At 40.7% G+C, this 27,263-nt stretch overlaps 1 protein-coding gene across 2 annotated transcripts in view; it reads right to left on the reverse strand.

Moving 5' to 3' along the window:
- The window catches only part of LOC111162365 (hedgehog acyltransferase), a 328,170-nt gene that overhangs the window by 267,606 nt on the left and 33,301 nt on the right, over nucleotides 1-27,263 (reverse strand). For both annotated transcript variants that reach the window (XM_022526736.1, XM_022526737.1), the window contains exon 4: nucleotides 12,011-12,124. In XM_022526736.1, coding sequence (XP_022382444.1) covers nucleotides 12,011-12,124 — 114 coding nt within the window. The remainder of the gene's footprint in view (nucleotides 1-12,010; nucleotides 12,125-27,263) is intronic.

Here is a 27,263-nt window from a genome sequence, read left to right on the forward strand (position 1 = left end):
TTCTCCCCAATTATCAAGTTTTGTAATTATTGACATTGAATAAATAATTAAACATGTCTTTGCTCTTATAATATATTCTTGGTCATATCTGGATGGTAAATCTTTACTTAAAAGCCACAATAATGTTTTAATATTGTTTATAGATACATATTAACCACATATTATAGTGGTTTAATCATTCAAGCTTTGAAGTCTAACTGCCTAAAATAAATCCTGATGTCCCCACTAACTAACTGTGTGGCCCCCAGGCAAGTTACTTAATCCCCCTGTGCCTCAGTTTTTTCATATGTCAAATTAGGATAACAGTATCTATTTCATGAGCTTGCTGTGAGGATCGTTAACACACGTAAAATCCTTATAACAGTATCTGCATACATAGGAAGGACATTACAAATTCTAGTTATTATTCCTATGGGGAAATACGATGAGTCTTTTCGGTGTGCACTTAAAAATGTTTCCAGGGGGTGCCTGGGTGGCTCAGTGGGTTGGGGCCTCTGCCTTCGGCTCAGGTCACGATCCCAGGGTCCCGGGATCGAGCCCCATATCGGGCTCTCTGCTCAGCGGGGAGCCTGCTTCCCTTCCTCTCTCTCTCTGCCTGCCTCTCTGCCTGCTTGTGATCTCTGTCAAATAAATAAAATCTTTAAAAATATATATATATATGTTTCCAGGAATACACCGAGTTAAAAAGTGGGGAATGCTTGAATTGAGGTCTTCTTGTGAAAACAAGAATTCTTTAAGGCAAAGACAGATGTGGACCAGGAGCTGTAAATCCCATCTTTAGATGCTAACTATTCCAAAATACTGTCTAAATACAATTCTTTCCCAAACCTACACTCCAGCCCAAGAGAGAACATTTTAGATGAGCGACTAGGTCAGCCACTTTTAAGTTCCAAGAAAATCAGAGAGATCTGCAGTTCTGTTTTACTATTTTTCCAACCTACTGCCCACAGAAAACAGTCACATAAATTTGCTTCAAATTTTCCCCCAAACACTCATCTCTGGGCAGAGTCCAATTATAAGAAACAAGGTTGCCAAAGACCATTTTACTGATTTTAACAAATGGGGAGGAAAAAAAAGGGGGGGTTTTCCAACAGGATCTAGAGGATTGACCACCAGAGATCCTTTTCCATGGGCTACACACATACATACAGCCACATTTTTATTAAGCATGATTTGATCCATGTGGAAGAAGCCTATGTGTTCAGCTTTCATTTGGAGACTTAACCACAGACTAAGGGGCTTCAATATGGAAAAAGCGGAACAAGATTCTCTGATGAATTTAACTGTGCTCACCAAAGCTACCTTAGAGGCACACAACTCTGTCCCAATTCTCATCCCTCATGGCCTTCCTCCTGCTCAAAAGGACAGGCAGACGACACTTGGTACTGTTCCAAGATGGCGTACACAAGGCTCTCATGTTACCTGCACACTCTCCACTATCCCTCGTATCACCTACCCCTTCTCCCAGGCAGGGAGAGGCAGCTCTACCACACACATCCACGGCAGACAGGTGATATAAAGGAAAAGATGTAAAATATGCAAAAAAGATCACCAATTTTTTTTAAAGTTATATAAATAAGAACCCCACTAAACTCCTGACAGAATGATCATCCATGCCTTGTTCTCTGACTGGCATCAGAGGAGGACAGTCCCCTAACAGCCCTTAGGACACACCTCCTCCAACCACTAACCCTCCACATGCATCTGAAACTGGCAGAATCAGCTGGAAATAGAAGAGGAACATTGCCCACCAGCAAGCAGCCCCATGGATGGCCTGCTTCTCTGAGGAGGAAGTGGAGGGGTTGGGCTCAAAGGCCATTTTCACGTGCAAAGGCCTAAAACAGCCCTGTTCCACCTATTTCTATTCCAAAAGTGCTTGTCGTGACCTCAGGGTCACGAAATTGAGCCCCCACACTGGGCTCTGGGCTCAGTGCAGAGTCTGTTTCTGTTTCTCTCTCTCTCTCCCCCTCCCCAAACTCCTGCACTCTAAAATAAATAAATCTTTAAAAATAATAAAGTAAAGGGTATCAAAGTGTAAGCCACCCAAAGCTTGAGAATAAGACAGGCTGGGTGAACTCTGCCAAGGCCCAGGACTGTCCTGACCCCCTTCACTTGCCTCACTCCAGGCTCTTCTGTTTCTAATAGAAGATGAAAAGGCAGGTGAGAGAAGAGAAGAAACTTTTAAAAGTCTAACAAACAGTAAGAAAGAAACTATATTTTTGTGGTTATTCGGATTCAGCTGAAGAGTGAATGCAGCAGCCTTCCTAACGGGACGCAGTGCTTCCTGCCCCAGACTGAAGGATGGCCACCTGCCCGCTGCTCCCCATGTCAACACCGAACGGACCCTCTGCTTGACAGTCCCCCTCCGCAGGCTAATATCCTGTCTTGTTCAAATTACAATAACGTAGGCCCAGAGTCTAACATGGCCCCGAGCATACAGCGAGTGTCCCATAAATATTAGGTAAGTGAACAAATGTTGAGTGGGTAGATATAGGGGGATGGATATGCTTCCCCAAGTCTTTGGGCTTAACCTGGTAGTTATGACTAACAGGTGACAAGAAGTTAGCACCAACACTTGGGGCTTTTTAGTCGATGAACATGAAAAGCTGCTATTTTCAAAGGTGTGTACTTGTACCACTCACCCCCTCATGAATGAAGGCTGCTTTGCCAGTGCAGATGGAACAGAGTCATTTCACATCTCGCTGCCTACTGCCTGCTTTCCACTCACAGGGGTCTCTTACAACTTGACTTGTGTTGTGAAAGCTCAGAGAGTTTAGCATGGTCAAGGCACAGGCCCCAAGCCATGAAGGTGGACATCTGTGGTAGAACCCACTGCCTCTCACCCAATGGATGGGTTCAAGGAGACTAACGGATTGAGCTGGCCTGTTTCCAAGGCTGAACTCAGCACCCCTGCAGGAAACTTCACCCTTCTGTTCTTCAAATCTTCTTCATTGGGAGTAAGGACCTAGCCCCAGGAAGAGCCGGCTGGAAATGCCCGCAACACCGCCATCCTTCCCTCCCATCAGCTTGCTCTGAGCTGCGGGCACCGAGTGACAGGAGGGTGTGGCTCCCTCATTAGCTCACCTCCAGAGGGAAGGGTGAAAGGGTAAAGCCTTGGTGAGGACTCCTGTTGGCAACGTTACCAGACTTTGCAATCTATGAACTATTTTTGTACGGCTGCCCAGAAACCACTCAGTGGGGGCATTGTTTGAGAAATAAATAAGAAGAGTCAATCAATAATCCTTGTACATGGCATAATTTATTATATACTATATAATCGATTGCAGCTGCTATTAAAAATATATATATTTATATGTATATATCTCCCCAAAGAGAAAAACCAAAACCATCCCAGAGTCAGAACAACTACATTCTAGCCTGCCTTTCCTGGGGGCAAAGGCCAGCAGGCCTTCACAAAGCAGATTTCAGTCCTTCTTAGATATGCACTGAGGGAGCAAAAGAGTCTGGTTAGCACATGAGATTCCTATTAGGTGTGTGGTTTCAATAAGATGCTGGCGGAACACTGCTCACCACAGACTTCCAGAGGTTAGTTTACTCATTTCAGCCAGTGCCACGGGACCACACTTTGCAGTCCTGTGGCTGATGAGCTCAGCTGGTCAGGGCCCCATGCTAATGATGTGGGTTCTGCCAGTCAGAGGTACACTGAAGACTCAGCTCTGGGGTTAGCAACAGAGTCACCCGCAGCCCCCACACCAGGCCAGCCTCCTCAAAAGGTGCACACAGGGGTATTTTTAGTTCAGAGGGCAGAGAACACAATGTCTCAGGTGGTGGCAAGGCCACAGGGGTGTTCAAGAAGGGAGGCAACGGTCTGATCCACCCAGCACATAATCCAATCATAACAAGCCCACAGCCAAAGCTCTGGGCCTTACTCAGCCTCCCCTCCCAAGGCACCGGCCTCTGACTCAGTCTCGCCAAAACCCAGAGAGAGAGAGCCCTACCCAGAGAAAAGGCGTTTCACCTTGGCCAAGAAGCTCAGTGGAAAGTTTTATTACTTATCATGGTGGGAAGAAAAGCGAGAAGAGCAATGCAATCACACTTTTGGATATAACCTGCCTCTCTCTGGGAGGAGGTGCGACCCCCCAAAGGAAGAGAGATTAGATAGTAAATGGAGATGGGAAGCCTCATTCAGGGCTTAAGGACTGGAACAGCAAGACTAGCTCAGATGCTAACATGCTTTCCCTGCAAGGGCTGTCTGTCCACACCTCCTGACCCCTCCAGGAATGGGGAAATAAAAGACAGCTGCAGCCCAAATCTTCCACTTTGAGTAAGTCCCATAAACACCCACCATCTGGGACACTTAGTCCAGGTGGTGAAAGCACAAAGCTAATGGGGCCAAAGTTGTGGCTCATACTTACCTATCAGGGCCAAGCAGACTCAGACAGAGAAAGCCCTGTGCCCCAGCCACAGGTAGAACCCCTCCCACCAGCTGTCACACAAATCAAGCCTGCAGCTGAGATGAGGGGATGGGAGAGACACACACCGACGACTCAGTGCTCCCCCCTGACGTTGCATAGGATGTGCTCTACGGCTACAGAGTCCACCTGCCCACCCAGGCCTGGTACAGAGATGCAGGAAGCTAAAGAAGCAAACACCGGCGTTCCTTCAGACCGCAGCTCAAAGGCACCTCCTGGGAAGCCTTCCCTGACATCCCCAGGCAGATGTGGCCCCCGCCTCCTCCCAGGCACCCAGCCCACCACAGCAGCAGGTCCAGAATCAAGATCAGTATTTGGCTTCCTCTGTGTGCTCACCCAACTTTCTCAGGGGAAGGGTCTGTGTCTCAATCCTCCCCCCTATCCCCACAACCCAACACAAGTTTGAGAAAGGGTCAGAGAAAGACAGGCAGGGGAGTGTGTAGGTATGGCTGGACAGACAGCCTCTACCCTCAGGGTTTCAGAATCTCAAGACAGTGGCCTCCTTTCTTGAGCACGGTAGTGGTGACTGCTCCCAGAAGCAAACACACAGACCACAGTCATGGCACACAGCAAACGTCAGCAGCCCACAGCAGCCCTTGGCTTTCATCCTATACAAGCATAACCCTGAAAAACATCAGACCCTCACTACTACCCTGAGAAGCAGGCAGTACCTTCCCTATGGCACAAATGAGGAATGGGCTCAAAGATACTAACTAACTGGCTTATAAGACCCTGTAGCTTGAAGGTGGCAAAGTGGGATTCACTTAAGTGCTTTTAAGTATTCAGAATACTGCCTAAGATAAAAAGAGCCTAACTCAAAGTTACAAGCAAATTAAGTGGAGAAACATCTAGATCCTAAACCAGGTATATTTCTGATGCTGGTACATGCGAAATAGCAGCTGAAAATGGAGGGAGTTTGGAAAGGAGGCGCATCCGGTGGAGAGCCTCTGGAAAGTTAATCCACATCTAGCATTCTCCACCAGGCCAGGTCACCTGCGGTGAGGGCTGCTTCTTAGAGGCAAGAAAACCTCACTCTTTATGCATAAAGCACAGGCATGCATATACTACATAAACAGTGTATCTGTGGTATTAAAATTTCACAGTAAGAAGTCACAATTGGGAAAAAGGTGGGGGTGGGGGCCCCTGAGTGGCTCAGCCAGTTAAGCATCAGCCTTTGGCTCAGGTCATGATCCTGTAGTCTCAGGATGGAACCCCACATCAGGCTCTCTGCTCAGCCGGGTGTCTGATTCTCCCTGTGACCCTCCCCCTTCTTGTACACACACACACACTCTCTCTCCCTCTGAAATAAATAAAAATCTTTTAAAAATAATAATAAATAAAATTAAAAAATAAAAAGGCTCAGAGGGGAAGGGGAACAATAAAGGAAAAAAAAAAAGCTAGAGAGACATTAATCTACAGGAAGCAAACACGAACTAGCAAGAACAGGTGAGAGGCAAAGGAGACCAAATGGATGTGGCCATTGTCAGGCTCAATACAGGTGCAAGAGTCATAAGGGGGACAGGAGATGAAAAAGTTGGGTATGCCCAGGGCACCCTCAGTTTTCCTTCTGCCCCGCTTCATTCTTCCACATGTGCAGTTACAAGTATACCAAAAATCAAAACAGAGAAAGGAACATTTATAAAGTCTGTAAGGTATAGAGAAGAGGAAAACAGCCCCCACACACGGGCCACCAACTGCAGAAGGACAAGGCTCTACCAGGGTTTTGGAGGGCGCTGGCCAGAGGTCACTTGGGCCTCAATTAAAATAAACCATCAAAGGGAAAAAAAGGGGTGGACCTGCATCTCCTGCAATGCTATCTGATGAGGGAGCAGAAGGCAAGCTGAGGGCAGCCCACAACACCCCCTGCCCCATGGGATATACGAGACATTCCTCAGGCACTCCTGGCTGCCCTAAAGAACAAATAGTTAACTTAGATCACAATCCTGCAAGACATGGGTCTCCCTCAGTTTACAAATGTCCTAGTGATTTACATGGAAGAAGCTTGCTTATCAACAGCCTAACTTCCAGAGACACAGAGCTCAGTTTCCTGAAGTCCTAACATCACCCTCTCCTCCATAAAATTGAGGGAGGCTGAGACAGAAGGAAATGTAAATAAAACTGAATTTCTTTTAAACCTGCAGCCCTTTGAGAAGGACGTGTGATAGGAGGAATGTAACATTCCTCCAGGAAGCTCCCAACTATCTCACTCTTAATGCCTTACTAGAGGGGTAAACAACCTTTACTTGTCAATGGCAAGGCCTCCAGGAGCCCGTGGCTCTTAACATATGAAAGTTCTTTCTCAAAACCTCCCTTTTTCCTCACCTCTCCCAACTCCGTAGTATATAATCAGCCACCCCTCAAAACCCTAGGGCAACAGCTCTTTCTGCCCACAGGTCCTGTCCCTGTGCTTTAATAAGCACAGATTTTACACCGCAGATGTCTCGAGAATTCTTTCTTGGTCGTCGGCTCCAGACTACTCCTCCCCACTGAACCTCACCTCTATTCCAAAACCCCATCATATCTACTTCCCATCCCAACTGGACATGACTACTATCCAGAATTTTAATAGTTATCTCATCTTTGTAAGCATATATGTGAATGTATCATTTAGTTTTGCATAATTCTGAGCTTTACATGGGATCATATCTGATGGAATCCTCTGCAACTTGCCTTATCAGCTCAATGTGCTGATCCAAAAATTCGTCTGCGTTGACCATTACAGCTATGATTCAGTCCTTTCCATGGAATAAATTCACCACAATTCTCCTTTTCCCCATAATGGACAGTTGGATTGCTTCTGGTTCTTCATTATTATAAACATCACTTCAGTGAATGTCCTGACTCATCCCCTGATTGGCAAAAAAGAGTTTCTCCAGGGGATATGTCAGAATTAGTACTGTAGCTATGGGCTACGCACCTCTTTGTATTGCATAGAAAAATACATATTCACAAGCTCTCTGTAGGAGTTCAGGTAGCCATTACTTGACACAGCCAGGAGTTTTGTCAACTGGAGAGTATGAAATGATATGGTTTTAAGATGCATTTGCTTGATTACTAATAAAGTTGAACATGTGTTCCAAGTTTATTGGTCATTTGTGTCTCCTCTTCTGCAAATTTCTTTCCACATCTTGAGCCATTATTTACTGGGTGATTTGTCTTACCTTGGGAAATTTATGTATTCTAAATACTAATCTGTCAGCTTGTAAATTACCTATTAGTGACTTGCTTTTTCACTTTCTTCATTGTCTCTTTGGATACATCCAATGATGTACACACTGCTGATTACACAGGATTATACACTGATAAGTTTAACTACATTAGAATAAGAACTTACCAATTCATTCCTTCACAATTTCTACTTTTTGTGTCTTAAGAAATCTTTCTCAACCCTATCATTAACAGATATTCCACATCACACTTTCTAAAAATGATATACCTTTTCACTGTAAGTCCTTAATCTCCACTGAAAAGGAAAAGTGTGCATTTCTTTTGAACAGAGCTAAACAATTGTGTCACCACCGTTTATTAAACACTTCATCTTTTCCACACAGATCCGAAATGCTAATTCTGTCACAAAACGAGTGTCCATCTATGCACAGGTATTTTCTAAACTCTATTCTGTTCCATTGGTCCATTTTTCTACCCTGCTGCCAATACCACAATGTCCTCATTATCATATCTTTATCAGTCATAATATCTGGTAGGGTACATCCTCTGGCTTTGGTATCAATTTTATACTATCTTCTTAAAAGGTATGTTCCCTCTTTTTCTCTTTTCTGAAAAAGTCTGGGAAAGATTTAGGTCATTTGTGTCTTGGATTTTGGGCAGAATTGGTATATTACTAGTGTTTTCTTTACAGATAGATTTTTGACTAGTGATTCAATTTCTTTTCACGGTCATAGCACAATTTGGTCATTCTATTTCTTCATGAGTCAGTTTCAGTAAGTTGTATTTTCTAGCAATGTGTCTGCTTTGCCAAAGTTTTCAAGACTTTTGGTGTAAAGTTGTACAAAATATCCTCTTACTATATTTTTTCATCAGCTTTTCCATACCTAATACTGCTTATTTGTGCACTTTCTTTTTCCTTGACCAATCTTGCCAGTGATTATTTTATTAATTTCTGCTCTTATTTTTGTTGTTTCTTTCCTTTCCTTCTATTCTTTCTAACTTAATTTGTATGCTTAGTTCAGTATTTTTCAGCCTTTCTTTTTTTAATATGAGTATGTAAGATTATGGTTTACAATTAAGTATCATTCTAGCCACACCCTGTAAGTTTTGACATGTAATATTTTTCATTCATTTCTAGTTTCTAATTTCTAGTATGATCTCTTTTTTGACCTACAAATTATTTAAAAATATGTTCTCTTTAATTTCTAAATGAAATAGAGTTTTCAGGTCATCCTGTGTTACTGGTTTCCAAACCTAATTGCGCTGGGATTAAAGAGGGTAACCTATATAAAACACATACTTCAAAATCTATTTGAAAATACTTTTGAGATTTGTTGAAATTTATGGTCCATATATGATTAATTTTTTAAGATTTCATTTATTTGAGACAGAGAGAGAAAAAACAGGAGTGGGGAGAGAGTGGCAGAGGGAGAGGAAGAGCAAGAAGCAGGCTCCCCGCTGAGCAGGGAGCCTAACGCGTGGCTCAATGCCAGGACCCCGGAATCACAACCTGAGCTGAAGGCAGATGCCTAACCAACTGAGCCACCCATGTGACCCTTATGTGGTTAATTTTTATTAATACTCTGTATTCTTTAATACAGAATATGAATTCTCTAGTTGTTAGGTTTAACAATTTACATATACTTCTTATATCAAGCTTATTAATTATATTTTCCTTGTTTTTTCTATATATCAATTAGTCATGAAATTATGTTAAAATCTCTCCCTATAGGAGCACCTGGCTAACTCAGTTGGTTGGGCATCTTTCTTTGGCTCAGGACAGGATCCTGGAGTCCTGGGATTGAACCCCACATCAGTCTCCCTGCTTAGCGGGGAGTCTGCTCTCCCTCTGCCCTTCACCGTGCTCATGCTCTCTCACCCCACTTGTGCTCTCGGACACTCACTCTCACTCTGTCAAATAAATAAATAAAATCTTTTTTTTTAAATCCCTATAATCATATATTTATCTATCTTTATGGTACTGACCAATTTTGCATTATATTATATTAAAACAAACAAAAGTAGAATTATAACACCCTCCTAATTAACTCTTCATCATTAAACAATAAATGTCTTTGTCACTAATAATGCTTTTTGCCAGCTATTGAAAAAACTGTACCAGTATTTGGGTGGGCAGGGAAGACAGAGAGTCTTAGATTTGGTTGGAACATCCTTTTACTATTAAACTTTCCATGTCCCCCATTTTAAGTAGATCTTGCTAAGAAGCACATCTCAGTACTATGTTTTTATTTCTTTTTTTATTTTCCTTTATTTCTGTTTTTCTTTTATCCAGTTTGACAATCTTTTTCTGGGGGATATGGGTGGGGATAGGTCCATTTCCACTGATTATGATTTATCTCCCATTTCTTTTGTACTTTCTATTTGTCCTATCTTTTCCATGTTTGACCCTTACTTTTTTTTTTTTTTTTTAAGATTTTAGTTATTTGAGAGAGAGAGTACACAAGCAGAGAGGAGGAGCAGAGGAAGAAAGAGAAGGAGGCTCCCCACTGAGCAAGGAGCCCAATGCAGGACAGGATCCCAGGACCCCAGGATCATGACCTGAGCCAAAAGCAGACACTTACCCTACTGAGCCACCCAGGTGCCCAAACCCTTACTTTTTAATGAGATTTCTAACAGATGAAACCCACCACTTTTTAAGGTGGTAAAAAAAGAATAGTACTGTCTCTACCCCTACTTTACAGAAAATGATGAATTAAAATTCAGTGGTGAGAAGCTTTTCTAAAGTTATAAAGCTAATCAGTGAGAAAGCCCAGGACCTAATACACCAGCTAATATTCTTCTGCTACGTTGCAACTGACCCTTACCACAGCAGTAGTAGTAAGACCGGACACTTTTCACAGGCCTCCTGGACATTTCACCTTCCCCTCACAACATAAAAGTGACAGGTATTATGCTATTCATTTTACAGATGGGAAAACTGAGGCCTAGGGGCAGAGTAAGTCATTTACCTATGGGCAGAGAAACCTTGGTTAAACACAAAAATGTTAAGTTTCTAGAAAACTTGAACTCTTAAAAAAATACCAAACAAATTTGTGGCTTGAGTACCTATACTATATAATCCTTACTAGCTTAGGGACATCCCAAACATGTATTATTTATTATTGGGTCTGCTTAGAAAGTCCTAGGAAATTTCTAATGTATGAAGATATGACCACATGTAATGATTTTAGTTTTTGCCATTTTAGAAGATGGAAATCAGTTGAATACAAAAAGTAATCAATATCATATTTAAAACAAAGAAAGTTAATGTGCTGCTGGGATTTCCTATCTTCCAGGATGAGAAGTGAGCCTTAAAAGTACCAATTTTCAGGAAACAGCTAAAAAACGGCCCAAGTCAGGTCCACCTCTCAAGCCACATGCACACCTTGTTTTCTCAATCTCACATTCTGGTCTCTCTTGCCCAGAGGCTCCTGTGTCTTATTTCTTCACCTCCATGAACCTCCAAATATCAAACATTTTTTGTGGGCTGACTTCAAGTCACTTTCTGGTTATCTTTACTACACAGATTCCCCAGCAGAGACTCATTTTTTTTCAAATTAGGAATCTACAGAGTCGAGAAGCATATAGCAGAGGATTCTGGACAAAGTGTGGTCCCTCCACTACAGAGAGATCCTCCTGGTAATATCTCAAACCCCAGGGTAGCTAAACACACCAAGAGGCTTTCAATCTTCCTGCGTGTGAAAGCAATTCCCAAACACCCCCTTTGAAGTAGCCCTTATCCTCCACTCCAGACCAGAGTCAAAATAGAAAATACTACTAGAATTCTGATCTACAACAGCTACCATGGCATAAATTATTTGACATTAAAATTATTCCCACTTAATGATATCATTCACTCTACTTTCTTCTGAACTTATACGAGAAATCAGAGGTCCTGACAAGCATTTTTTAAAATTTTTTTAAAGATTTTTTTATTTATTTGACAGACAGAGATCACAAGTAGGCAGAGAGGCAGGCAGAGAGAGAGAGAGGAGGAGGAAGCAGGCTCCCTGCTAAGCAGAGAGCCTGATGCGATGCAGCGTTCAATCCCAGGACCCTGGGGTCATGACCTCAGCCAAAGGCAGAGGCTTTAAACCACTGAGCCACCCAGGCACCCCAAACATTTGTTTTAGTAAGATCATTTGATTAGGTATGATCTTAATACCGTCTGTAGTTTGTTTTATTCTAAAACCTTCAATGGTTTTAAAAATAACTTGGAGGAAGCAAGTGAAAGATAAGAATGTATGAAACATTTATCATAAATGCCTTTTTTGATCATCAGCAGGTCTTTCTCATCTTTTCCAGGCTTCCAAGGCTAATATCCACATCTCCTGATTCCCAGTTCAGGACTCTTTTCTCTCAGAAAGCAAAGAAAGCAGCTTAAAAGGAAACGAAGCACGTAAGCATACCTTCCTTGCAAGCACATTGGCCAGCTGAGACACAACCACGTGGCCGAACAGAAACCGCAGCAGCCGCTGTTTTCCCCATTCCATCCAGAAGCTCCACTCAAAGTCGGTTGGATCCTAAATAGGCCGAAACAAGTTAATCAGAGGGATTTTCGCACATCTTAAGCAGAACACAAACCCCAGTTAATGAAACAACCCAAAAGAAGGCCAGTGTGTGTCCAAACCCCATAAAATGGTATTTATACACTTCCGGCCCAGGCGCTGCCACAGTCCCACCCACTTTGACTCTTCCCTCCAGCTCTGGGGGTCTCCTTGCCATTCTCCAAAGAAGCATCTTGTCAGAGCGGATCCCCCAGCACCCTCTGTGGAACAGAAACCATTATTATTCTCATTTTATAAAAGATGAAACAGAGGCTTAAAGAATTCATGTACCCAGTGTCCCATAGATAGCGCAAGCAATGAATTGAGGTCATCTCAGGTTAGCCACGCGAACAGGAGAAATGCAAACTGGACACTAATAAAATTGCTTAAGGTCAATCCTGTTAAGTCTTGCTGTCATTTCAGGCAGGAGGATAATTTGATAGAGAAGTTAATCAACTCCCTATAGGATTAGGATGAAAGAATGAGAGATACGCTTCCCTTCTCTTCAGGAAGCTCTGTGTCCATTAGCACCGTGTCTGGACCCATACCAGGCACAGGGTCTGTGTAGTTCCCTGGCAGGGGCAGGTGAAAACTTCTGGCAAGACTGAACAAGTGAACAGCTGGGAACTGACATCCAAAAGCCTTGGTTTGGCCTCAGGAGCCCCAGGGAGATCGTGGTGGCCAAGGTGAGTATGGAAGGAATAAACAGTAACTGGTCACTCTAAAATGGGCAACGCCAAGGCTGGCTAGTGAGCATCTCGGCACCACTATGATAAGTGGGGATCTGAGATCCTCTGGACTTTCTAGCCAAATTGTGTGGGCGGGGAAGGAATCCCCTAGTGCTACTGATACTGAACAACTCACCAGTCTCTGCCAATGGAACTTTAATTGGATTTAGAGGAAAATACATGATTTTTTTTCTTTATACCTGGGGATTGAGGGGCAATTTCATACCATTACACATATAATAAAACTCTTTTTCCAGAAGGTAAAATATAGATAGAATTTATCTTGGTTCATATCAAACTATGAATACAGAGGTAGGAAACCTAGCAGCTAACATTGCAAACTTGTTTTGATTTAGAACCCAGATCTACCCATATACTGGTTATAATGATCTTGAATGAGATGCTTTCTTTACCTTTCTATTCTATAGGCTCATATGATAACATTACTGATCTTCTAGGGGTCTATGAGGGATTTTTGTTTCTTTTTTCAAGGTTTACTTATTTATTTGACAAAGAGAGAGAGAGCATGGGGTGTGGGGGCAGAGGGAGAGAGAGAATCTCAAGCAGGCTCCATGAGATCATGACCTGAGCCAAAATCAAGAGTTGGATACTTAACTGACAGAGTCACCCAGGCACCCCAGGGTTTGTGAAGTTTAAATGAGAAATATATATAGGAGAATATATATATATATATATATATATATATATATATATACACACACACACACACACACACACACATATACATATACCAAAAGTTTAAAACAGTTACTGGCATGCTACACTCACTAAAAACTGTTACCGGCACTGCTAGTTTCATGTACTTCCCATTCTATGTTAGCCAGCAAGACTGTATCATGCTTTCTATGGTGCCACTTATTTGCATTTTTTCCCATTTTCCAAATAAATACCTTTTTTATGTTATTATTTTATGTTATTTTATGTTACTAAATTTTTTGTTATTTTAGGTTATTTTAGGTTATTAAATTTTATATTTTTATGTTATTTTTTATTTTTATTTTTGTTATTTTTTATGTTATTTTATTTTATTTTTTATTTTATGTTATTAAATTTTATGTTTCTTTTTATGTTATTAAATTTTTTTGTTATTTTGTTTTTATTTTATGTTATTTTATGTTATTTTTATGTTATTTTATTTTATGTTACTTTATGTTATTTATGTTTTTATTTTGTGTTATTTTTATTTTATGTTATTATGTATTTTATGTTATTTTATGTTATTAAATCACACATGTTCTCCACATTCAAGATCCTGATACACACACGACCTGCTCATAGAGCCCCATTCCCATCAAAATCATGGATCTGGTCCAGTTCCTTCCACTCAGAGATGATGACATCAGAGCCCAGGACATGCCCATGCCTCACAGCCAGGCAGCTACAGAGCAGGGAACTCAAACTTTTAACCTGGCTCTTGACCCCGGCTAAGGCTCATTTCCCATCTTGAAAAATTTCAGACTAGCAGAGAGTAAATTAACTAAATAAAGGCAAACAAGCTCAAAGGTCACATGATGATGTCATACTAGGAAAATGCCATTTTTGTAACAAGGATAAAGGTAAAAACACTAAAAGCCAGGCTTGAATTTTTTTTAATTCCCCTTCAAAAAATATTCCAATATTTTACCTTTTTAAATACAATATTCTTAACTCAGAATTACACTTAAAATTCAGAACCCCAGGCTTACCTATTCTTCCGAACTTTTCCAACCTTAATTATTTAGCAGAAAAATGATATCTCATAAAATATAAGAACCAAAAAGACCTTTATGTTCCACCAGAAGGCCCAGGATTACTGAACACCCTGTGCTGGTTATACCCCATCAACAAAAATTATACAGGCTTTCATCATTAATTCCTTTTCAGAAAATATCCATTTAAAAGATATAAAAACATATCTCTCATGTCTGTCCTTCTCCATTTAAAATATTTACCTACAGGAAATAAATGGACAGAAAAGCTGAGCCAAGAGCAGAACAAGATGGCCAATAACTAGTGGTTAATGATTTGGGTAAGAAAAATGTTGACTGGCCTGCTTTTATAGGCAAAAGCTTTACAGACACTGAGTTCAATCATACAATTCAAGGCAAATGTTAGAGACTCAAATCAAGAATAATTTTTTCATATTTTGTTCCTTCCCCAGTTCCTTTCTTGACCCTGCAATTCTTAGTCAATTTGAAACTATTCTTCAGTTCTTGAAGTGAATCAGACATAGACTGGGGATACATTCTAGCCAGACAGAACCAGGACAGCTCCACAGCAAAAGGGGAGACTGAACTCCCAGGGACGGTCATCCACACCCCATGTTCTGTGTAAGTGCTTCTCAACCTTCAGTGTGCACACAAATCATCCACACATCTTGCTAAAATGCAGATTCTGGCCCAGGTTCTTATCTCTGGGATGGCGACTGGGATTCGAGATGTCCAACAAGCTCTCAGGTGATGAGGCTTCTTGGCCTCGGGGCCACATGTCGAGTAGCAAAGATCTAACACTGATTACGCCTCCTGACAGGTGAATGTTCATCACCCCAGAGGATCCGTAACAGGTCACCCCACCTCATATGATTCTCAGGCAGGGACACGCTAAAGTCGACCAGGGGCGCCTTGGGGGCTCAGTCGGTTAAGCGTTTCCCTTCGGCTCAGGTCATGATTCCGGGGTCCTGGGATGGAGCCCCACATCAGGTACTCCGCTCAGAGAGAGCCTGCTTCTCCCTCTTCCTGCTCCTTTCCCTGCTTGTACTCTCTCTCTGTCAAATAAATAAAATCTGGAAAAAAAAAATCTTAAAGTGGACCACCTAATATTTACAACTGAACAACCATCATCTTGCACACTATGGAAAGCCCTGAGCAACTAGATTCAAGAATTTTTTAGATGAATAAGTTAACACACACAGTTATTCATCTGCAATAATTGAATAATTGAAATATTTGAAATTGAAATAATTGAAATTTGAAATTGAATAATTGAAATAATTGAAATTGAAATTGAGTAATTGAAAGTTATTCATCTTTCAATCTGCAACCAGGCAAAACTGAGAAGTCTAAAGCACATGACAGCTCAAAAGAAATGGCCCAGGTCTGGTATTCTTAAATGCCTCTTTTCCGTATGGAGAGGAGAGTTCTATCCTAGGCACTGTGGGAAATCCTGCACGTATTCCTCACCTTGGAGAACTCGTAGAACCAACACCAACCCCCTACCATCAAGACATTGAAAATCTGCAAGGCAAGAGAGGTCACAGTGATGTGATTCAACCACATATATTTGTGTAAATGAAACCTTTCCTTTTCACATAAATCACTAATATTCTGTATATGTGTTTTCTTTTTTTTTTTTTAAAGGTTTTATTTATTTATTTGACAGAGAGAGACACAGAGAGAGAGGGAAGGAACACTAGTAGGGGGAGTGGGAGAGGGAGAAGCAGGCTCCCCACCGAGCAGGGAGCCCGATGTGGGGCTCGATCCCAGGACCCTGAGATCATGACCTGAGCTGAAGGCAGATGCTTAACTGACTGAGCCACCCAGGTGCCCCTGCATATGTGTTTTCTAATGATAACCTCCCAACAACCCTTCCGGTCATTTTGTTTTTAAACTATATTACAGATGACTTAATAGGAGGTCAGAATAGGCAAATTATTTGCTCAAAATTAGTGGGGGGTGGGCAGAATTTCAAACACAGACCTGTTACCACAGAGGAAGTCCTTTTCCAAGATGTTTCTACTTGTGCTGACTCTACCTGTGGGGCAGGAGAGCCCCACCCAGACCCACAAATGCAAACACACACATGCACAGAGTGCACCCCACTATCTGACCAAATGGTCCCTAACTAAGAGGGTACTTCCTTAATGCCACCATAACCACAGAGACGTTGGCTCAGTGTGATGTCTTTTCCCCTCTTCCAGGAGGATCTCCTGCACCCCCTTCTGTCATTCACATCTCAGTCCCTGCCCCTTTATCATAGTAGATCTTATTCTAGTGCTTTTTATTATAATTGGTTCATGTGTTTTCTCTCCAGGGAGAAGAAATGGCAAGTTCTTGAGAGTAGAATCTTGACTTAACCACAAATGCCCAACATTCAGCACGCCTTAAAAAATGGTGGGGAAAAAAAATGGTGGGGGAGTGCAGTCAGTCATCCTAAGTTCTCATCACACTTCTGCTCCTGCACAAACCTGGATAAGTCCCTTGGCTATCTGGACCTGAGCTTTCTTGCAGGTAAAATGAAGGGATGAACTAGCATGATGTCTAAGATTCCTTTCAGAGAATAACCCAAAAAAAAGTTATTTTCCAGACTGAAGGAAAGAAGCCTTAGTAGAGAGCTAGTCACCTGCCCACAGACTGAGTTCTGACCAAGTGCCCACCCTTTAGGAAAGGGGTTGATCTCCCATCACCCTCCTGTGTGACCACTCCTGGCCTCCACCCTGTCTGCCTGCTCTGTTCCAGAAAGTCCACCACTCACCCAGCCTGCCCTCTCTCCCAGATTAGGGGGGGAACTACTACAGTATATTCAGTATGTAGTAGGATACCACCCATAAAAAGATAAGTCAACTATCCTCAGAGAAGCTAAATATCATGCCCCTGGTCCAACAGCCAACATATGACAAAGCCTGATTTTAAAGCCCTAGGTCCTAGGCTGCTAAGTCCGGATTTCTGTGTTAAATACATATAGCATAAAAATGGTTAAGATGGTAAATTTTAAGGTACAGCTCAGCATTCAGTCCATTTACACTGTGAAACAACCGTAACCACCATCCAGCTCCAGAATTTTCAGCTAGAATGTTCAACTGCTTGACTCAACAGAGTTAAATCTGACATTAATTTCTGTACTTCTCTGGAACCTTGAAGGGAGGCTGGGTGGGGATTCCCATAGAGTGATTTGTACTATGTGTTTGATAATACATAAACAGTAAACTATTGTACTCTGATAGCTCCAGAAACAAAAATTCAACAGTTTTTAAGTTCATATCCTGAAACAGACAGATGCTCATAGGTAAAATCTGAAACAGCTGACGTGCTCAAGATCCCCCTAACCCAGTCAAAAGGAAAGAAAAGAAGGATTCTAGAAAGTGGACTGAAAGGAGTGAATTCATGGCTAACAAAAGGGAACCATGAATATTCAGAAAAGCTGCAACATCTAAAATGCCATGGGAGGGGTGCCTGGGTGGCACAGTTGGTTAAGTGTCCAAGTCCTGGGTTTGGCTCAGGACATGATCTCAGGGTGGTGATCCTTCAGGGTCATGAGATGGAGCCCACGTTAGGCTCCGCACTCAGTATGGAATCTGCTTAGAGTTTCTCTCTCCCTCCCCCTCTGTCTCTCCCCGCCGTGTTCACTCCTCACGTGCGTACGCACTCTAAAATAAGAAAATAAAATAAAATAAAATATGCCATAGGAAAACAACCATCCTAACTAACTTTCTCCTCAAAATAAAATATTGGCTCTGTATGGCATATTCTGCCCACTGGCTCAATCAACACTTTTCCAACCCTTTTCTGGTGTGACTTCCTAAACATTAGAGGTCACAAGGCAAAAAAAAAAAAAAACCCACAAAACCAAAAAACCTACATTTCCCAGAATTCCCTGCAGCTAGCTAGCATATCTGCTTGCACCCCAACTTTTGATGAACAAATACACAATGACTCTGAAGGTGTAAGAACATAAAGATGTCTAGGCTGTGAGGCTCTTCTGAAAGAACAGTGGTAGAGGCCCGTTTCCTGCCGCAGCATCAGTGGACACTCCAGGGTCCAGTCGGTCCAGAGGTGCGCCAGCGCCAGCTGCCCTGTGTGGCAGTTTTGGCTAGCGCACCACAGTACTATCTACTCAAGCTGGGACCTGCGCACCAGCCACAGTTTTGCTCTGGGACTTGTTCCTGGAAGTTCACTTCATGCCTGTCCCTACAGTCCTTTCGACTACTCTAAAATCTCCTTACATCCCTGCTATAAATTCCTTTCTGCTTAAACTGACTAGTGTGGATTTTATGGTCTGCAATGGAATCTTGATCAACATACTTTGGAGGGAATTTTTCTTCTGATTGCAATCCAGTTCCAGCTATATAACAGAACCCACTACAAAAATAATTTGCTTTGAAGAGCACTATTTTGAAATAAGTCTATTCAGTGGAGGAAAATAAAACGAAGCAAAACACCAGCAGGTCAGTCCAAGGAGGTTCTAGAACTAAATAAGGAAGGCGTGAGTGTGTCACATTCACAAGTGTATCAATTTATACATTTCAAACCCAAACAGAAAATGATCTACCTTGCCCACCAATCTGTATTTTTCACTACCAAAACTCTTTCCTGAGAAAGAGAAAACATAGAGATAGAGAAAACAATAGAGATAGAGAAAACAATAGAGAGCGGAATCTACTGCATATTACTGTTTTCCTTACCCTCACATCCAGCATTCTTCGAAAAAGGAAATATTACAGAAATACTGGACACTTTTGTGTATCTATTTCCTAAATAGCATTATGTTCAGATTACTTACTTCGAGACCATACCTAAGAACTCAGCACATTGAGCAAAAGTTCTCTCTGAACAGAGAAAAGCTTTGTAAGATACTGGAATCCAGAAATGTTTTCCCACAAGTTCAAAGGCAGCAAGCTCACCAAAATGGCTTATAAATTTCCAGAAGAGAAAAGAAAAAGAGAGAGAGAGAAAACTAATTTGTAAGAATCCTGCACAAAAGAAGCACTGCTCTCTGAATGAACTCAGGCTAATGATTCATTTAGCAATTATTGGAATAGTTTTATCTTTCAACAGATGCTTTGCTATGTCTAAAATAATTTGAACTCAATTATTTTACTGCTCATAATTTCCAGACACAACACTCTTCCCCCAACCAACAGTTCCTCAAAGATAAAATGTTTTGGGGGCGCCTGGCTGGCTTAGTAGGTAGAACATCGGACTCTTGACCTCAGGGTTTTAAGTTTAAGCCCCGTGTTGGGTGTGGAGGCTACTAAAGAAAAAATGTTAAAGAGATAAAATGTTTTCACTACAAGGCTTTTTTTTTCTATCAATAAAGTATCTGCTTAAATGTTTCTGCCAGCTTGCACAGGTAAAGAAGATGCTCACAACGGTGGGGATGCCATCAACAGGGCCAGCACAGGCCACAACTGTTCTATACTCCATCCTTCCCAGTCTCTTAACTGGTCCTCATGATCTAAGCCTCATAAATCTGCCCAGGGTTATGATGGGAGCAGGGAGGTATTCCATGGAAGAAAAGAAAACATCTCTCAAGATGACTTAGTAAAATCAAAAGACCTAAATTCTTCGAATCTCTTCAACCCTAACAACAATGTAAATCCAGTAACATTCTCTGGCTAACCCTTTCCTTATCTACTTCCTAGGAGTTGCTCCAGAGTATTCAAAACTTATGCATATACTTGATCAAACATGTATAGATTCTGCCTCCCTGCCTTGTCTAGATTTCTCCTTTTCTTCCTGAAGCTAACAAAGAGAATCAAATTTTTAAAAGTAAATATTACATTTTAGTATAAAGCCAAAGGCACAAAAACTATATTCTTTTCCCCACACTTGTCAACTGGAAAAACTATTATTTTCTATAAGATATATGGAGAAACGAGTTGTAAACCAGTAATAAGGCGATAAATAAGTTAGGGATCATAACCAAAAAAAAAGTAATAGAACAGGATGGCTAGAGAATAAATGATTTACATAAGATTTCCTAGCTACAAACTCTGCTAATAAATCACACATCCCATTATTATCACTTCTCCTGAATACCAAAAAGACAAAGTGAGTCACAATAACATGGGGAAAAAAAAAAAATCACCCCCACCCCACCCCTTGGGGGCATTGGCCCCTAACATGGCCCTCCTACTCAGAGGATTTGCCTTCTGCTTGGGAAAGTTTGCACACATTAAAAACAACAACAACAACAACTAGTTACTATACAACATCTCTGCAGTGGGCAAACATGAGCAAATGAACTCTGGGTAGAATCCCCAAATGTTAACAGTCCCCAGGGCAGAAGGCCAATTAAGAAGATATGAGTGATAAAAGAGAAAAAAGAAAAACATTTTTGTCATATATCCAGGAGACAGGAGGGGAAGTCTTCATAGCCCCAGATATCATTCTTCTTTTTGAATTTGACACACTGCATGAAAGACCAGGAAAGCGAACAGAGTATGTGAAGGGTTCTCCCACACACATTTTCTGTCTGTCCCCTTTGCCCATCAGCTGCCCAAGCTTTCAAAATGAGACCTCCCTGTGAAATAGAAAATACATATATTGGCCTCTCCCCGCAGTGCCTTCACAGAGCTCCTAAAACCCTTATAATTTCTTGTGATAAGAGCACTTGGAGAATTTTTTGTTCTAATACTTGGTTCCTGACACAGGGTTCCTAATTCCCTTGGAATTGTCTGGGTGAGAGAAGCATCTTTTGTTGTAATAAGGTGACTCTTGTTGGGCTCCTGGATGAGGGCTGCTCACCAGAAAGACCAAACCAGGATTAGAGGTTTGGAATTTTCCACCCTGTGCCCCATTCCGGAGAGGGGAGACAAACTAGAATTCAAGTGAATGATCTTGCCTATTTGAGAAAGCCTCCATAAAAATCCCAGAAGTACCAGTTTCACAGAACTTCCAGACTGGTAAACTCGTGATGGTGCTGGGAGAGGGGTGCTCCTGGAAAGGTCATGGAAGCCCCCCACCCCTTCCCACAGACCTCACCTATGCACTTCTTCCATCTGAATGTTCACGTGGATCTTTTTTCATATCCTTCCGTAATAAACTCATTTCCCCCCAACCCTCCCATGAAGAATGACTAAAAACCCTGGATGTAATTATAAGACAAACATAAGAAGATTCTGAAAGATGGAAAGAAGAAAGCAGCCTGCCTAGGAAACTCAGGATTTGAGGAATGACGTGAACAAAGTAAAATAACTCACAGATGGGATTCACAGTGGAGGTAGAGGACACAGGAAAGAAACATCAAACATTAGATAGGTCAACAGAAATTACAGAATCTGAGTAACAGAGAAAAATAGGCTGAGAAAATAAACAGAGCCTCAGGGTTCTGAGATACAATTATAAAAAATATAATGTGTATGTATCTGGAATCCTAGAAGGAAGGGGGGAAAAATGTAGGGCTGAAAAAAAATTAAGAAATAATGGCTACAAATTTCACAAATTTGACAAAAGGTATAAACTTACAGAGTTAAGATGCTGAATGAACCCAAATCAAATCAAATATACCAATTAAAAGAAAATGGCAGAAAGAATTTTTTAGGAAATGAGCCAAATCTACACCATCTGTAAAAATTTCACTTCAAATGTAACAATATGGGTAGGCTGAAAGTAAAAGGACAGAAAAGGATACACCAAACAAAAGAAAGCAGCAGCCAGTATATTAATATCAGACCAAGCGGACTTGTGGTGAAAGAAAACCAGGATCACTAAATTATGATAAAAGGGCCAATCCAACAAGAAAATGTGCCAACCCTAAATGTGTATGTACCAAAAAACAGAGCTGTAAAATCCATGAAGAACTAGCCAAAAAGGAGAAACAGATATATCCACAAGACTTCAACACCCCTCTCTCTCAAGAGTTGACAAAACTGCTAGTCAGAAAATCAAGGATACAAGAAAGCTTACCACCAACCAACAGGATCTAATCAACATTTATAGGACGTTCCATCCTACAGCATCAGAACACACATTCTTTTTAAGTACCCATGAAACATTCACTAAGATACATTATATCCTGAGCCATAAAACAACAAATTTAGAAGAATTTCATCATACAGAGTGTATTCTCTGACCACAATGGCATTAAATGAGAAATCAGTACCAAAAAGATAATGGGAAAATCCCCAAACACTTAGAAGTAAAGCAACATACTTCTAAATAACCTGTGAGTCAGAAAGGAAGTCTTGAGGGAAATAAAAAAATAGAACTGAATAAAAATGAAAGTACGATTTATCAAAACATGTAGGGTGCAGCTAATGCAAAGCTGGAAAAACATTCGTAAGACTACGTATGTACATGAGAAAGAGTCAATGTCACAAAACTCTAAGGCACCACCTCAAGAAACTAGAAAATGAGCAAAACAAACTCAGAGCAAGTACAAAGAAGTAAATATAGATAAGAAACAGAAAAATAGAGAAAAATCAGTGGAACGAAAAGCCCGTTCTTTGTAAAAATCAAGTTCACAAATCTCTAGCAAATGGACAAATGATAAAAAACACAACCCAAATTACAGATAACAGGAATGAAACAGAATATCATCAGGCTCCACAGACATTAGTGAGGCTAATAAGGGATACTATGAACAACTCTATACACATAAATTTGACAACTTAGATAAAATGGACTAATTCCTTGAAAATTCCACAAACTACCAGAACTCACTCAATACAAAATACAAAAAAAAAAAAAAAAAAATTGAATTCATAGCTTACAAATCCCTAAAAAGAAATCTCCAGTCCCAAGTAGTTTCACTGAAGAATTCTAGGAGACACCCGAAGACGTTCTTTTTAAGAGGGAAACACTAATTCATTTTATAAGTGAACACGAATGTGAACAAGTGAAATCTGAAGTTAAAAATACAAGACTACATATAACTGTTCAAAATCGGACAGTACCAGAAAAAGAGAGAAGGGGAGAGAGGGAGAGATTACTAGAGTCCAATATCCCTCATGAACATAATCACAAAAATTCTCAACAGAATATTAACAAATGGAGTCCAGCAACATAAAGAAAACATCATACACCACAACCAAGTGAGTTTATCCAAGGGTCAGAAGGCTGGTTTGATATTGAAAAGTTAATCAAAGTAACCCACCATATTAACTTTTTTTTTTTTAGGATTTTATTTGTTTGTCAGAGAGTTCGAGAACACACAAGCAGAGGGAGCAGCAGGCAGAGGGGGGAAGCAGGCTCCCTGCTGAGCAAGGAGCCCAATGTGGCACTCGGTCTCAGGACCCTGAGATCAGGATCTGAGCCCAAGGCAGACGCTTAACAGACTAAGCCACCCAGGCACCCCATATTAACATATTCTTAATAAAGAAAATGCCTTGATTATATCAATTGATGCAGAAAAATTATCTGATAAATTCAATACTCATTCATAAAAACTCTCAAAAAATAGAGATAGGAACATCCTCAACCTGATAAAGAACATCTTTTTTTATTTATAAAAAATATACAGAAATCTCACACTTAACGGTGAAGCCTGACTGGTTCAGAGTAAGAAAAAGACAAAGATGTACACTCTCATCACTCTTATTCAACATAATACTGGGAATCCTAGACAGTACAATAAGAAAATGCAAGTTATACAGATTGAAAATGAAGAAATAAAACTGTCCTGATTTGCAGATGACATGGTTGTCTTTGTAAAAAATCTCAACAAATTTATCAAAAAAGGGGGAAAAATACTTCCTATAATAAATGAGTCTAGAAAAGTCATAGGATACAATATAATAGTCAATTATGTTTCTGTATACTAGCAGTTAACATGTGGAAATTGAAATTAAAACTGTAAGACCATTTATAACTGCTCAAAAAATAAATACTTAGGGGTGCGTAGCTGTCTCAGTTGGTAGAGAAAACAAGTCTTAATCTTCGAGTCCCACACGTGGCACAGAGTTTACTTAAAATAAAAATAAATTTAAGCGTTAAGAAAAATAAAATAGAAAACTTAGGTATAAATCTAACAAAACGTGTATGAAATCTGTATGCTAAAAACTACAAAACACTAATGAAATAAAGAGGTAAATAGAAAGATCTGTGCCTTCATGAGCTAGAAGATTCAACATAGTAAAAACATCAATTTCCCCCACATTGATCTAACAATTTTTTTTTTAAAGATTTTATTTATTTATTTGAGAGAGAGAGATCACAAGTAGGCAGAGAGGCAGGCAGAGAGAGAGGAAGGGAAGCAGGCTCCCTGCCGAGCAAGGAGCCCGATGTGGGACTCGATCCCAGGACCCTGAGATCATGACCTGAGCCGAAGGCAGCAGCTTAACCCACTGAGCCACCCAGGCGCCCCTGATCTAACAATTTAATACAATTCCTATCAAAATACCAGCAAAATGTTCTGTAGATATAGAAAAGCTTGTTCTAAAACATACAGGGAAAAGCCAAGGAATCTGAAAAAGAATAAAATTAGAAAAATTACTTATCAGTAATCAAGAGAATATAGCATTCGTGGAAAGAGTGATACAGTGGAACAGAAATGAGAACCCAGAAATAGAGCCATATGAGTCTGGCCAACTGATTCTTGACAAAGGTACAAAAACAATTCAATTGAGGAAAAATATTCTTTTCAGTAAATGGTGCTGTACCAACTGGACATCCATAGCAAAAAAAAATAATAATAAATAAACCTTCACCTAAGTAATATAAAATTAACTCAGGGCACCAGCTGACTCACTCAGTAGAGTGTGTGATCTTGATCTTAGGGTTGTAAATTCGAACCCCAAATTAGGTGTAGAGATTACTTAAAAATAAAATCTTTTTTTTTTTTAAGATTTTATTTATTTATTGGACAGACAGAGATCATAAGGAGGCAGAGAGGCAGGCAGAGAGAGAAAGTAGGCTCCCTGCTGAGCAGGGAGCTCAACGCAGGGCTCGATCCCAGGACCATGGGATCACAACCCGAGCCAAAGGCAGAGGTGCCCCCAAAATAAAATCTTTAAAACAGTTAAATCAAAATGGATCACGGACTTAGATGTAAAATGCAATACTATGAAATTCTGGGGGGAAAAATGAAAAATCCTTAGGCCATACAACCAGACCAAGAGTTCTTAAAAATGACACCAAAAGCATAATCCATAAGAGGAAAAAAAAAATCAATAAACTGACTTTCTGTGAAAGATCCTAAGAGGATGAAAAGAAAGTTACTGACAAAAAAAAAAAAAAAAAAAAATTGCAGATCACCTGACAAAGGACTATATAACTAGACTATACAAAGAACTCTCTAAACTTAACAGTAAAAACTAAAAAAATCCAGGGAGAAAAGTAGCAAACGACATGAACAGTATTTCACCAAAGAGAATATTCAGATGACCAATAAGTGCATGAAATGATGTTCAACATCACTGTCAGGGAAATGTAAATTAAATCAGGAGATACCACTGCATATCTATCAGAAAAGCTAAAATCTGAGTATTGATAATACCAGATGCTGGCAAGTATGCAGACAAACTAAGCATCTCGTGCATTGCTAATAGGATCTCAGAACCATTCTGAAAAAAGAGTTGGACAGCTCTCCGAAAAATTAAACATACACTCATCATACAATCCAGGAATCAAACTCCTGGGTATTTATCCCTCAGAAATGAAAACTTATGTCCACACAAAAACCTGTAAACAGATATTTGTATCAGATGTATTCCTAACAACCAAAAACTAGAAACAACCAAAATGCCCTTCAACAACGGAACGATCTAACAGGCTGGGGTCCATCTGTGTCGTGGACACTGCAGAAAAGCAATGAACTACTGATACACACAACTCGGGCAGATCTCAAGGGCATTATGCTGAGTGGGGAAGAAAAACCAAAAAAGCCAGTCTCAAAAGGTTACATATTGTATGATTCCATTTGTATAACATTCTCCAAATGACAAAATTACAAGATGAACACCATGGAGTGGCTTCCAAGGGTTAGGGACAGGGAGAGCAGGATAGGTGTGTCTAGAAAGCAGCGGCAAGAAGGAGCTCTTGTGGTTCTGTATCTTGCTTGTGTTGGTGGCTAGGGGATAGCAAAGGAAAGGAATGGGACTGTACTCCCAAGTCCCAACATACAGAAGGGATAAAACTGGAATTTCCGTGGTTGAACCAGGATAGGGTAAAGAGACAGACTTCTGCTTCGCCCCCTAACGGTGGCTCCAGAAGCAGCTGTGAATACAAAGGTATTTGAAGACTCTGAAAGTGGATGACTCAAACTTCTCATTTGCATACCCATAGTACCCTGCATAGAATACAATCTTTTCAAATTTAAAAGACTATTTCTTCCAATTGAACATTTCTGACTATGAGAAGTTTACTTACAGAATTTCCTGTGTAAACTAAGTAGGGAGTAGCGCTCATGGATAACATGCCACCATCAGTGAACTAGGAGTTGCAGTTACAGGAGTACTGAGATGGGGGAAGTTGCAAACCTATACTCTGGTTTCTCTTCAAATCGCATAAATCTTTCGCCTTTTACTAAAGATTTCCGTGGAGAGAAACAATTCTGAGCCTTTAGCCAATTTTTTGAGGCCTTGTTTTTCCACAAGGCTATATTAACTGTTTTAATGTAAGACCTAAGCTTAAGAGTTTCTGCCCTCATGTGCTGCAAACAATTATACCATACAGTGGTGCTTCTTAGAAAGATTTGAAACAGTCTGATACTATTGCTGGCATCTTCCATGG

This window comes from Enhydra lutris, unplaced genomic scaffold, assembly GCF_002288905.1.
Source record: "Enhydra lutris kenyoni isolate GAN:26980312 unplaced genomic scaffold, ASM228890v2 scaffoldscaffold91, whole genome shotgun sequence".
Lineage (NCBI taxonomy): Eukaryota > Metazoa > Chordata > Mammalia > Carnivora > Mustelidae > Enhydra > Enhydra lutris.